At 44.2% G+C, this 12,574-nt stretch overlaps 1 protein-coding gene across 2 annotated transcripts in view; it reads right to left on the reverse strand.

Annotated features, from left to right (window-relative positions):
- Positions 1-12,574, reverse strand: part of LOC131696661 (kazrin-like) — a 312,029-nt gene that overhangs the window by 180,352 nt on the left and 119,103 nt on the right. For both annotated transcript variants that reach the window (XM_058993390.1, XM_058993389.1), the window contains exon 3: positions 11,146-11,332. In XM_058993390.1, the coding sequence (XP_058849373.1) occupies positions 11,146-11,332 (187 nt within the window). The remainder of the gene's footprint in view (positions 1-11,145; positions 11,333-12,574) is intronic.

Genomic DNA, 12,574 nt, shown 5'->3' on the forward strand with positions numbered 1-12,574 from the left:
GGCAGCAGCAGCGGACCCTCGGAAGGCGACGGCAGCAGCAGCGGACCCTCGGAAGGCGACGGCAGCAGCAGCGGACCCTCGGAAGGCGACGGCAGCAGCAGCGGACCCTCGGGAGGCGAACTCGGGAGGGGAGCCCCTGGCCATGGAGGCGGCAGCGGGAGCTCCACTTCTCCCTCGTACCCTGTGTCCTGTGGAGAACAAAAGGCAGCCCCAGGCGATGCAGAACAGCCATCCCCAGGCAATGGCGATGGTGGGAGGGGAAAGCAGTCCTCCCACAGCGGCTGAGACGGAACCAGCAGGTATTTACCCTCTGCTGGTGGAGCTGGGAGTGGCAAGCAGTCCTCCCACGGCGGCTGAGGCGGAACCAGCAGGTATTCACCCTCTGCTGGTGGAGGTGGGAGGGGCAAGCAGTCCTCCCACGACGGTTGAGGCAGAACCAGCAGGCATTCACCCTCTGCTGGTGGAGGTGGGAGGGGCAAGCAGTCCTCCCACGACGGTGGAGGCGGAACCAGCAGGCATTCACCCTCTGCTGGTGGAGGTGGGAGGGGCAAGCAGTCCTCCCACGACGGTGGATGTGGAACCAGCAGGCATTCACCCTCTGCTGGTGGAGGTGGCGGAGGCAGAGGCAGCTCTTGCTGCTCTGCTCCTGGTGATGGTGGAGACAGAAGCAGCTCCTGCTGCTCTGCTCCTGGTGGTGGTGGAGACAGAGGCAGCTCCTGCTGCTCTGCTCCTGGTGGTGGTGGAGGCAGAGGCGATGGGGCGGATGCTGGCCACTCAGAGGGAGGCTGTGGTGGTGCTGGCTCCCTCTGCTGTGGCGGCTGGGCTGGTGTGTGCCGTGCTCCCTTCAGCAGCATAAATAGAGGCTGCTGGGGAACACCAGCATCCTGCCCTTCTCCCCCCCAGAAAAATTCAGGGGGTTGAGCCTGTAACTCCTCCCCTTCTGGCTCTTGGGACTGCAGCTTGGGTCCTAAGGCTGTGGAAGCGCAGACTTCCACCTCTTGGGCTATGGACGCACCGACTCCCCCCTCTTTGGGCTGTGGACGCGCCGACTCCTCCCTCTTGGGCTGTGGACGCACCGACTCCTCCCACTCGGGCGTAGGACGTTCGGGCTCCTCCCACTCGGGCGTAGGACGTTCGGGCTCCTCCCACTCGGGCGTAGGACGTTCGGGCTCCTCCCACTCGGGCGTAGGACGTTCGGGCTCCTCCCACTCGGGCGTAGGACGTTCGGGCTCCTCCCACTCGGGCGTAGGACGTTCGGGCTCCTCCCCAGGCTGTGGAGGCGAAACCAGCAGGCATTCTCCCTCTGCTGGTGGAGATGGTAGCGATGGCTCCTCTCCCTCTGATGCTGGAGACGGTAGCGATGGCTCCTCTCCCTCTGGCGCTGGAGACGGCAGCGATGGCTCCTCTCCCTCTGGCGCTGGAGACGGCAGCGATGGCTCCTCTCCCTCTGGCGCTGGAGACGGCAGCGATGGCTCCTCTCCCTCTGGCGCTGGAGACGGCAGCGATGGCTCCTCTCCCTCTGGCGCTGGAGACGGCAGCGATGGCTCCTCTCCCTCTGGCGCTGGAGACGGCAGCGATGGCTCCTCTCCCTCTGGCGCTGGAGACGGCAGCGATGGCTCCTCTCCCTCTGGCGCTGGAGACGGCAGCGATGGCTCCTCTCCCTCTGGCGCTGGAGACGGCAGCGATGGCTCCTCTCCCTCTGATGCTGGAGACGGTAGCGATGGCTCCTCTCCCTCTGGCGCTGGAGACGGCAGCGATGGCTCCTCTCCCTCTGGCGCTGGAGACGGCAGCGATGGCTCCTCTCCCTCTGGCGCTGGAGACGGCAGCGATGGCTCCTCTCCCTCTGGCGCTGGAGACGGCAGCGATGGCTCCTCTCCCTCTGGCGCTGGAGACGGCAGCGATGGCTCCTCTCCCTCTGGCGCTGGAGACGGCAGCGATGGCTCCTCTCCCTTTTGTGCTGGAGATGGCAGCAGCAGGGTCTCTCCCATATCCGCAGCCAGGTAGTTGAACACCATGGCTGCGATGTCTGGGAGGGAAGCTGGGTGGTGTTGTTGTTCCCAGGCCTCCCAGCGCTCCCCATCTCTTGCCCACAGGAGGTTGATCACTGCAGGGAGGGCTTCCTCATAATCCCTCCCCGGCTCCACCAGCCAGTCCCAGACTCCCTCAGAGGAGAGTGCATTCGTCCTCTTTGGAGGATGCAGGTCCTCCCTCACTGGACGCTCTGGCTCCTCTTTCTCCTGCCATGGAGGGGGTTGGTCGGGTGCTATGTGACCCACTTCCCCAACAGCGAAGCACCACTCCTCACCTTTCAAGCAGGTGGGGCAGACGTCCAGCATGGTTGAGCTACAGTGGGACCTGCGACCGGCCCCACGCTGCTGTAGCTGCTGCTTCCTCCGTCCGCTTCTTCCCATATATTTTTTTTTTTTTTTTTTTTTTTTTTTTCCCCAAAAAACACACAAAAACACTTTGAAAAAAAAAACGAACAAAAAAAACGAGCTTTTCTTTCCTGGTCCGGCTATTGGAGGCGTTTGTTTTGTCCCACGCAGGACACCATATGTGACAGTCTGGCTCGCAGTGGTGTGGTGGATGACGTCACGGACCAGGAAGTAACTGACTCCAAAACAGTGGATGGGCGGGTGAAACCGAGTGCAAAAGCACTCAGCGTATTTAATAACAAACAAACAACAGATTTAAACAAAATACAAACAAAAGGGCACGAGGGCCAAACGAATAAATAAACAAACAAGTAAGTGCCGTGCTGGATTATCCAGCACGTATTAGCAATTGTTTTTTAAATATTATTCCTTCTCTCTTCTCTCCGCTCCCCGTACTCTCTACTCCAACACCCCAACATCAAGTGCAGAGAGCTGCAGGTTTATATACTCTGGCCGAGGGATTAACTAGTTGGTAATTATCTTATTATCCCCCGGCCAGAGTCTGCACGCGTTTGGTAAGGATGCATGACTGTCAGCTATTTAAGTAATCAGTAGCTGATCAGCCATGCATCCTCACGGGGTTTTTAAATAATAATAAAAGACGCTTTTACCCGCGCCGCAAACAAAAATACAAATAATAATAAATAGGGGCGGGACACTCCGCCACACATCTAATAGATGCAATCTCTTAAAGACATCTGATAGATGCAATCTCTTAGAGAAATCTTAATAGATACAATCTCTTAAAGACATCTGATAGATGCAATCTCTTAGAGAAATCTTAATAGATACAATCTCTTAAAGACATCTAATAGATGCAATCTCTTAAAGACATCTTATAGATGCAATCTCTTAGAGAAATCTCAATAGATACAATCTCTTAAAGACATCTAATAGATGCAATATCTTAAAGACATCTGATAGATGCAATCTCTTAGAGAAATCTCAAAGATGCAATCTCTTAAAGACATCTGATAGATGCAATCTCTTAAAGACATCTCATAGATGCAATCTCTTAAAGACATCTCATAGATGCAATCTCTTAAAGACATCTAATAGATGCAATCTCTTAGAGAAATCTTAATAGATACAATCTCTTAAAGACATCTAATAGATGCAATCTCTTAAAGACATCTAATAGATGCAATCTCTTAGAGAAATCTCAATAGATACAATTTCTTAAAGACATCTAATAGATGCAATCTCTTAGAGAAATCACAATAGATACAATGTCTTAGAGAAATCTCAAGAGATGCAATCTCTTAGGACAGATGTGATTCTTATAAACGAGAGCACTGTATATAAAAAACGACATGGGTGTCCTCGACCTGCTCAGAATCTTTTAATATGTTGCAAGTTGATGCCCTGCAGAGTTGCAGTCGCTTCTATACATATTCACTTATTTTAATAGTTTTTTCAGAAGTATTTTCATAATTAACTTTGCTCATTACTGTTTTTTTTCTGCATGACTGGGCCCTGCTGTAAACTGGCAATTAATCCCAATGAAACAAATATTATGCGACTGATCTCCAAGCATCTGTGCGATTGGCTTTAGAGCCATCTGGTGCTTCAAAATAGTTGGCGGCATAACCTGTTTCGGCAGGCAAGTCACATTACGAATAGCAGTTCGAGCAAAGGCTTCAAAAGGTTACGAGCTAGGCATTAGCAGTATTCATTTCCGTTTGATTTCCTCAACACGTATGATTAAACACAGTTAAAGGTTAAACTTTAATGTATTGGGTATATTTGTAACCAAATCAGTAAAGCCATCACTATTTTAAAAATGATTGAAACATGCATTTGTGAATAAGACAATATGTACAGCGTGTCCGGCAGTACCCGTAGCCACGCAGTGATAATTTACACATTTTCTTTTCCTCTTTAATTCATTTTGAAAATCTGACAGGCTTATCCTGTCATACCTTCCAACAAAGTGTCTTTTTAACTTGGTCTCATGGACAGGGTGGCACAGCGGCTAATCCACTAGGCTATGCTATTTTGTCTTTGTCTTTATGGTGTCAGATAGCAGCATGTATCGACAGAGGAAAGCATAACTCAAGATTTGCAACCGAGTATGTTTTGTATAGCATGTATCAAATAAAGGTGTGCAATATTATAGCAGAGTCTGGACTGGTACTGCTTTAGGTTCTTTTTTATAGCATATGACTATCCAACTGTGAAGTATTAAATAAAACAAAGGACTAGGCTCTAATACCCTCAAAAAATAATAATAAAACTTAACAACAGGAGTGAACTACGACTGCAGGAGTACATGTACCCACATCCCTGTAAACCAGAATGTGTGGAAGCCAGGCTCCTTGTTGTGAGTTTATCAGCCCATGAAATATTTAAAGCCCTGTGTATTTTTTTCATAGTAACCTCTGCTGGTTATGGGCCCCAGCTTGTCTCAAACTCACCAGTGCTAGGGATAATTAGGCCAGTGGGTGAATAAAGATAGATCCATACTATTATAGATGCATCTTGTGATAGCTGGCAAGAAAGACACACCAAAAGAATATTCAGTCAAAACAACAGTATTTGAGCTGACAAACCAACCAAATTAATATCCCTGGCAAACTCCTGGGTAAGTTGCTTTGGCTCTAAAACAGATGCATATACAATTGATTAAATACAGTCCTCTGTGGTAGCAGATGAATGTATGTCTGCTTGCTTCACACTACACTGATACTATATGCACGTAAACAAAATGCTTTTCTACAGAGCTGTGACAAATTAAGCATTTTCAATTTCTGTTTAAAATCACTCAGAGGCTCTACCAGGCTGTTGCTTTTAACCGGATACACATTCAACAATGTATGAGCCTGCAAGGAGAACTCCTCGCCCACCTGGCAGCGCTATCAGTTGGAATGAGAATAATCCAGTGATGGCAGGAAGTGCCCGGCCTAGGAGAAAACACACACGGACACCTGCAGGTTCAAAGCCTGTCTCAGCAGAGTGATATTCGATAACGTGCTATTGACATCAGCAGGGTTTTCAGGTCTTGGACAACGGTATAAAACTCACCAAGCAGAAAGGCCAAGGAGCAGCACAGCCGCTGATACAACGCGCCCATTTCGGTCCTCCATTTCTGCAGGCAATTGGTGCCAGTGGGTGCGAACGGGTCGGGTCAGAACCCTGAAGTAGTGTGGCTTTCCGTTTTTAAGCTTGTCCTCCTGAGGCTTTCACAACAACGAGTCTTTTATAGTCAAACCGATCAACTCTGTACAGAAATCTATTGTTCTGAAGTTACTTCAGTTTTACTTCAATAATGTTTCTGCATAAATATTAGCGTTAAAGGGGCAATGTACTAGTCTCAAATTAGGTTGCACATGAAATGAGTTTCAAGGTCTCAACCTTGCCCCCATTGGAGTGCACCTCACAAAACAAACCCCCCACAATTCAGCAGAACTGGCAGCCTCTGCTTCAGAGAGGGCCAGGAGTGCATGACAGGCAGGGGTAGAGTATGGGAGAAGAAGCTCTCATTGCAGTCAACAGCACCATGCCTAACTGTAGCCAACACGGCTGTCCATCACCTTTCATGAGAAGGAAATCCAAATGTCTAGAGAAAGTAGAGTGTTTGCCTATCAGAGGAGTCAACAGCAGTACATGTCCGAAAGTACGCATAAACAATATTACAAATGCAACCCCTACTTGCTGCCTGTCTCTCCGGATTCTGCTGCTGTTTGCTTTTTGAATTGGCTGGATGGTTCACATTTTATTGCATTTAAAACAGCACTTCTAAGGCGTTTCGACTGGCTGATTCAGCCCATGGAAGTGGAATTCAAATGCAGAACTGGCGTGACTTACTATATGTAATAGACTACAGCAAAAAAGCAGCACAGACAAGAACTCTACCTTCAACCCAGCTTCCATCATCCCAGATTCACAATAAAGACTTCTCATATTAATTATATGTCAGTAACATACATCCTGTGCCACGACTGTAAACTCAAAATTAAATGTGTGAAGTGTGACATACATACGCACACACACACATACCACCGCCTCCCCTTTAAGGGGATTTTAACCCCGATGGGGGATACTAACAGGACTGGCATCAATTATTTTGGCTTCGGTTTATGCACACATGTCGTGGTTTATCTAATAGTGCTGAATATTGGTACTGGCACAAAACATACATTCATCTACAAACAAGCCATGGGTAACACAATCATTCAATTTAGAAAAATGAAGCTCATATGCACATATGACATGGTAAACTATGAACAACTAGGAGCAGATATAACGCTGTGAGCGAGGCCTGATTCATTAAGCATCATATCACTAGGTAGTGGCGTTGCTAATTAACCATGTGATATGGGCTTCAGCATGTGTTTTATTGCCTCAACTAGCTGCTCCACAGCATGTGTGCATATATATCCGAACTGACCTAATGCCACCGTCTGTAATAATGCTTTCTCTCCAAGAGACATTGGACTAGATCAGTATCATTCTCAGAGAGCAGCAGGAAAGCTGTAGAGGTTTTAGACATGCAGATCCCAGCTCCAAGCGCTCATGCATTGAGATCACATTAGAAAGCAATGAACTCCAGATTAAATTGTACAGGAGGGCAAATAGCTTAAAGTATTAGACATTCCTTAAATGGGCAAACATGTTGGCAACCAGCCATTAGTTTTCTTTCCTTTAATTCGGTAAACTTTATATAGGCGATGCCTGAATTGTGCATACTTTCTGTATACTTACTCAAAAAGTATTCAATTCAATCACCCTGTACTGTGATGCCTGGGGGTGTAGTAGTAGGACGGATACAATTTAAGGCTTGGTGTGTTTTAGCCTAGGAGTGACTAAACAATTCTCAAAGTAAAACTGTCTTAATCAGTTATGCAGCTGATCTTGTGTTCTCTATTCTGGATGCAGATTCCCTTCCAGGGTCACACACCTCTAGAATGTCTTAGAGATTCAAGAGAAAAGGTCACTAAGATCTAAATCACTTCATGATCATCTTTACTTCTCCTGTATAGACAGGAATTTCCATTGCTTAACATGTAATCCTATGACTGATAAAAGCTGCTCCAAGACAGAGACTTTACAATTTCCCAGGCTCTGTACTATACAATAATGTACTTTAAGCAGGATTAAACAGATGGCCAGTTCTGATATGGGCGATAGGAATGTGTTTTTTTTTCCTCTTCTTTAAATCCAAGAGACTCAAAAGAAACTCTGTGAACATAAAAAAAGCCTTGTTGGCACACCTTGTAGCTGGGTTCCTTATCTCAGCTTTCACATTGACTTCTCAGGACTTCTCAAGTTAAGCTCGGTAGAAGATGAGATGTGTGCGAGAGCTCAGCTGCATTCAGTTATCCAGCATGACAAGAACGGTTATCCGCAGAGAAGGTACTTAGGAAAAAAATGCTCATAGTCTATTTAAGGTTTGTTTTTCTGTCTCTCTCCTCCCCTGACCTGAGTCACTTGCTATTTTAATGCATTAGCAGCCATGCAGTATATTATTAAAAGCATAGAAGTATCTCCGTACAACTGTAGAAAAGATCTCCCCTCCATATCCTTTTTTAGAGAATACACTGAACTTGGTTATTCACCTGTCCCACAGTTTCAGTAAAGCAATGATGAGGGGAGAAATGAACATTTCACCAAAAAAAAAAAAAAAACGTTTGAATGGGTTTTAATCTTTGAAACTATCCTTTTAAAATAGTAACTTCAAAACGCACAAAAGGGCTAAATGATAATTTTAAAAAAAGCAGTATAGTATAGATGAAATCTGTGGTTGTCTCTCCTTATGAGAAAATAAAGGCACTTGAGAGACAAAATCAAATCAGTATGAAAATGAATGTGCAGAAAGAGGGGGCCTGAAGGAGTGAAATAAACTCAACAGGATCGTCACTAAAATGAACACAAGGTCAGCAGAAAATGAATGGTGTGTCTGCACGAACCCTCGCTCATTCAGAATGTACGGCTGGAGAAGCCTATTGGTATTCCAGCTTACCTATTTATTCAGGATACTACGAACGCCAGGCGACAGTAAAGTGCATTTTACAAACAGCCTCCCCTGTGACGGTTTGTAGAAAGTACAAACTGCTGAATGGATGGAGGGTCATATTGGATAACAAATCCACTGCAGAAATGAAGCTTTTTTGTGCATGTCTTTGAGAACAACTGTTAAACATTATCTAAAGGACGCAAATGCATTGCGAGTATGCTTTATAAACGAGCCGCGAACGCCGCCGCCGATAATCTCACAACTTGGGGCTGATAAGAACTGGCAGGGCTGAAATATCAGTTGCATTACGTTAACATATTGAATTGCATACCGCTTTGTAGTTTTCCAAAAACTGACAAAAATGGAAAAATGGGACATTTCAAAATCTATCATGAAATACTGTACTACTATTATGGCTTCCGGTAGACACTTGCGATATCATTTTGTAGTTTCTTTGATTCCACGATGTTAAATAAAATATCTAAATTATGTTCATATAGTTTGTAATTGTTTTTATTACATGTCTTAATCCTAAAATTATATGTGATGCAAACCTTTTGGCCATAGCTGTACATACAGACACGGAATGGACAAAGATGAAGACAACCTACACTATGTAGCACACACTTAAATATAGGTTTCCATAACATAACTGATTGTTATGCAAGTAGCACTATCATCATAATTCTGTAGCATACTGGATACAAGTTGCATATCCTTGCTGCAATTCATGATATACAAGACAGCAGATGGATACCAGGAGCTTGGCTAACAGGTGTTTCCATAGCACTCTGTTTCATAAGAAGGTATGTTCTACCTTTCAGAAGGAATTAAGATCAGTGATCATTGCGGCGTGGTCAATTATTCTTCCAGAACTATGTGCACACCTTTCAGACTCCTCACATCCATTCAGTTCCAGTCAGACATGGTGGCCAGGGCCGTACACCCTGTTGACAGTGTTATGGCAGGTGCTGCAATTTTGTGGTCAAACCCTTGTAGACAAATATACAAGCCGAGTTTTAAAGACTTCAGCAAAGTGACGTTCTATTCATGTCTGCCGACAGCCAGGCTCATACTTTAGTGGCTTTCTAGGTTACAGAGAAAAGGAAAAAACAAATCAAACAAAACATGATTCAGTGCCACCAGGAGAAAGCTGGATTGACATCTCTATAAGAAGCATACAACACTGTAAAAGGGAAAATGCTGGTGGGCCTGAGTATCTTGTAACTGTCATAACGCACCAGAAGCAATTCTTTTTCATTTTAAATTACAACCTTAACCTTTAGAATGGTACACAGTATATGTACTATTACCCCACTGTGACAAAAGCTTGGTCTATATCTGATACATTTCTTCAAAAATCATATTGCAGTTCTGAAACAAGGTTATTTATTTTCATCAGGCACAGGCAAATATATAGAACAGGACAGCGGTGTAATGCAGCTTGACAAGTTAAGAGTTATGGTAAGAATATACTTTCTCTACACCTGGTTACTGTATCTGTATTCATTTATGCTCACATGTGTGCTTGTAAGGCAGAAACCATGTTTTGTAGTGGCACCGGGAGACCTACAAAACCACAAAAGAGAGAGACTTGCATGTCTCGTCTGCAGAGCTATACCTCTGACGGTACGCTTGCCGGATAGAACATGCTAAGTAATTGTGCTTTAAAAAAACTTCAAATAAAAGGCTATTTAAAAGAATGTTCAAACCAACACTGGTAAAATATATAGCTTACTGCTTACTACTAATTACTGGTGGACACTGGAAACGTAGGACATAAAACTTCTCAGAATAGAAACTGGACTTTTAGTTTAGGTGGGTCATTTTATGTATCAACATTTGAGCTGAGGTATTGGGATACCTGTTTGAATGAGAAGGAAAGCTCCCCAGCACACAAAGAGTTAACCTTCACACTCACAGATTCCCCCATGCAATGCAAAAGCAAGCATTAACCACTTCGTATCCGGTACTCCTAGATAATCTGGCATTCATCGTTTCCCAGGCTGGGAGATCAAGGATTCAAGGCTTAGCAAAGCTTGTCAATCCCATCCTTATAAAATAACACAAGCAGATGAGTTTTCCTAATAAGTTTCCTTTCCATATACCAGCCTCGGCAGGGCTGCTGTGCTCAGCAAAGCAACTGAAAATGATTCACAAACCACCTTGCTTTCTTTTTACCCGGCACAGCAAGACAAGAGGCAACATTCATTCAAATGCATGGGCAGACATGGACTTTCACATTCTTACATTTCATTAATAATTCAACGCAATTAAAATAGAGAGAGACAGGAGCCGGAGATTACAGTTTAGGTAGCCAGAAGGATTTTAGTTAAAAAAATTAATTAATTAAATTAAACCTGTTTATTGGACCCTCAAATCCCTTGTCTTTAAAACAAGCAAAGCACACACACACACACACACACACACACACACACACACACACACACACCACGAGCTCTGTACTGCAGTTCACTCTGCATGAGCTAAAACAAGTAAAACTCAAATAACAGAAATAAAAGTAGTGAGCTTCACTGACTTCACTCTCTAAGCTCATCCTCAAAAAAGGGTATACTTGCTAAGCAACACCCTGAAGGAACTAAGAAAAAAAGACTTAACATCCCACTGTATTCTTCTCTAGCTTGATCCCTTACCCAGATTCCTGAACCTCCTCACAAACACACACAGAACACTTTGAAATATAACTTTGCATTAAAAAAAAAAAACAGAAGGAAAAAAAAACCTCTCCCTCACCTTGGGTGTTGTGTTGATTGTTCTCCATGATAGTGGTGGGCTCAGAGGCGCTTATTTCAGCCAGTCTCCTGCTGGTAGCTGTCAGTTCAGATCGTAGGTTCGTCACCTCCTGACTGGCAGACTGGATTGCCCCATCGATCCTTAGAGCCAGCTGTTTGTTGTCATCCATCATTTTAAGGATTTTGGCCTGAGGAGGAAAACCACAGAGGGTGACATGGTGTCAGGTGTACCGGGCTGGATATATTTCCTGCTTTTGGACTCCTTTTTTCTTATGTGTCCATGTATTTGTGTAGTAAAGAGCAGCGCCTGTTTACTTGTGTGCTAGTACATGTGTGGACAGTGCAGCGCTAAAGGAACAATACAGAGTGCTTAGCAGCAGCAAGCTCCAGCAGCAACCGCTTTGCAAAGGACACAGAGCATTGAAACATGACAGGCACTCTTTAAATGGAATGTACCATCTCAGAAAAGCAGACAGGGGGAGTCTTTTTTTTCTTCTTAAACCTTCAAAAGCTGTTGTGCCTCGCTTGTAGTTTCTCATGAAGTTAAAGTTTTTTTATTTTTATATTTGTTATTTTATTATGTTAAGAATAGTTTTCAAATGTAACCCCTGCCCTCCTCCTCCCCTAACTCTCAGTGCCTGTGTTTAATCCCTTTAAAAAACCCTCATGAACACAGTTCTTGGCTTCTTCTGCCTGGATTCATTATTTATTCACAGCTTTGTCCCTAGACAACTGTTTTCCCTTGTGGAATGGAGAGAGGGAAGGAGAGAAGGGGGGCTGTAACCACAGGGAATGAAACTATTTAAATTGGATTCCAAAACTTCTACCAACATTTTATTTATTTTTTTGTCACAACATTTCAGGATACTATGGGTCATATTTATAAAGCTTTTACAGCACCGTTACATTTTTCAGATACTTAGAGGTCCTCGTTTTTCAACATTTGAGCTTTTCATTTATTTATTTTTATTAATAATAAAAAGACATAAGACAGACAAAACCCTCCAACAAAACCCACCCACTCCACAGGAAGCCTTATTACAGGGGATTAGAGCTTATAGTGATAATATTATTACGTGAAAAAATGGGAATATGGGAAAACAAACCACAGGGTTCTACGTTTACACAAAATTGCACAAACATTTGCACATGCATATAAAAACATAAACACGAATATGCATGTGGAAATGTACTAGCAAATGCCTGATATACAAAAATAAATAAATAAATAAATAAATAAAAAGCTTTAAAACTCCTGAGCAATATATGAAAAGAAGGGGTCCCATATTTCAATAAATGCATTCTATTTATCCTGTAATCTTGCTGTGAGCCTCTTCATAGATGCTTGATCAAACATTATATTTAAGCAACTGTAAGGGATAGTTGACATTTCATGTCAAAGCATGAAAGGTATCCTAGTAAACATAGTG

This window comes from Acipenser ruthenus, chromosome 20 (genome assembly GCF_902713425.1).
Source record: "Acipenser ruthenus chromosome 20, fAciRut3.2 maternal haplotype, whole genome shotgun sequence".
Taxonomy (NCBI): domain Eukaryota; kingdom Metazoa; phylum Chordata; class Actinopteri; order Acipenseriformes; family Acipenseridae; genus Acipenser; species Acipenser ruthenus.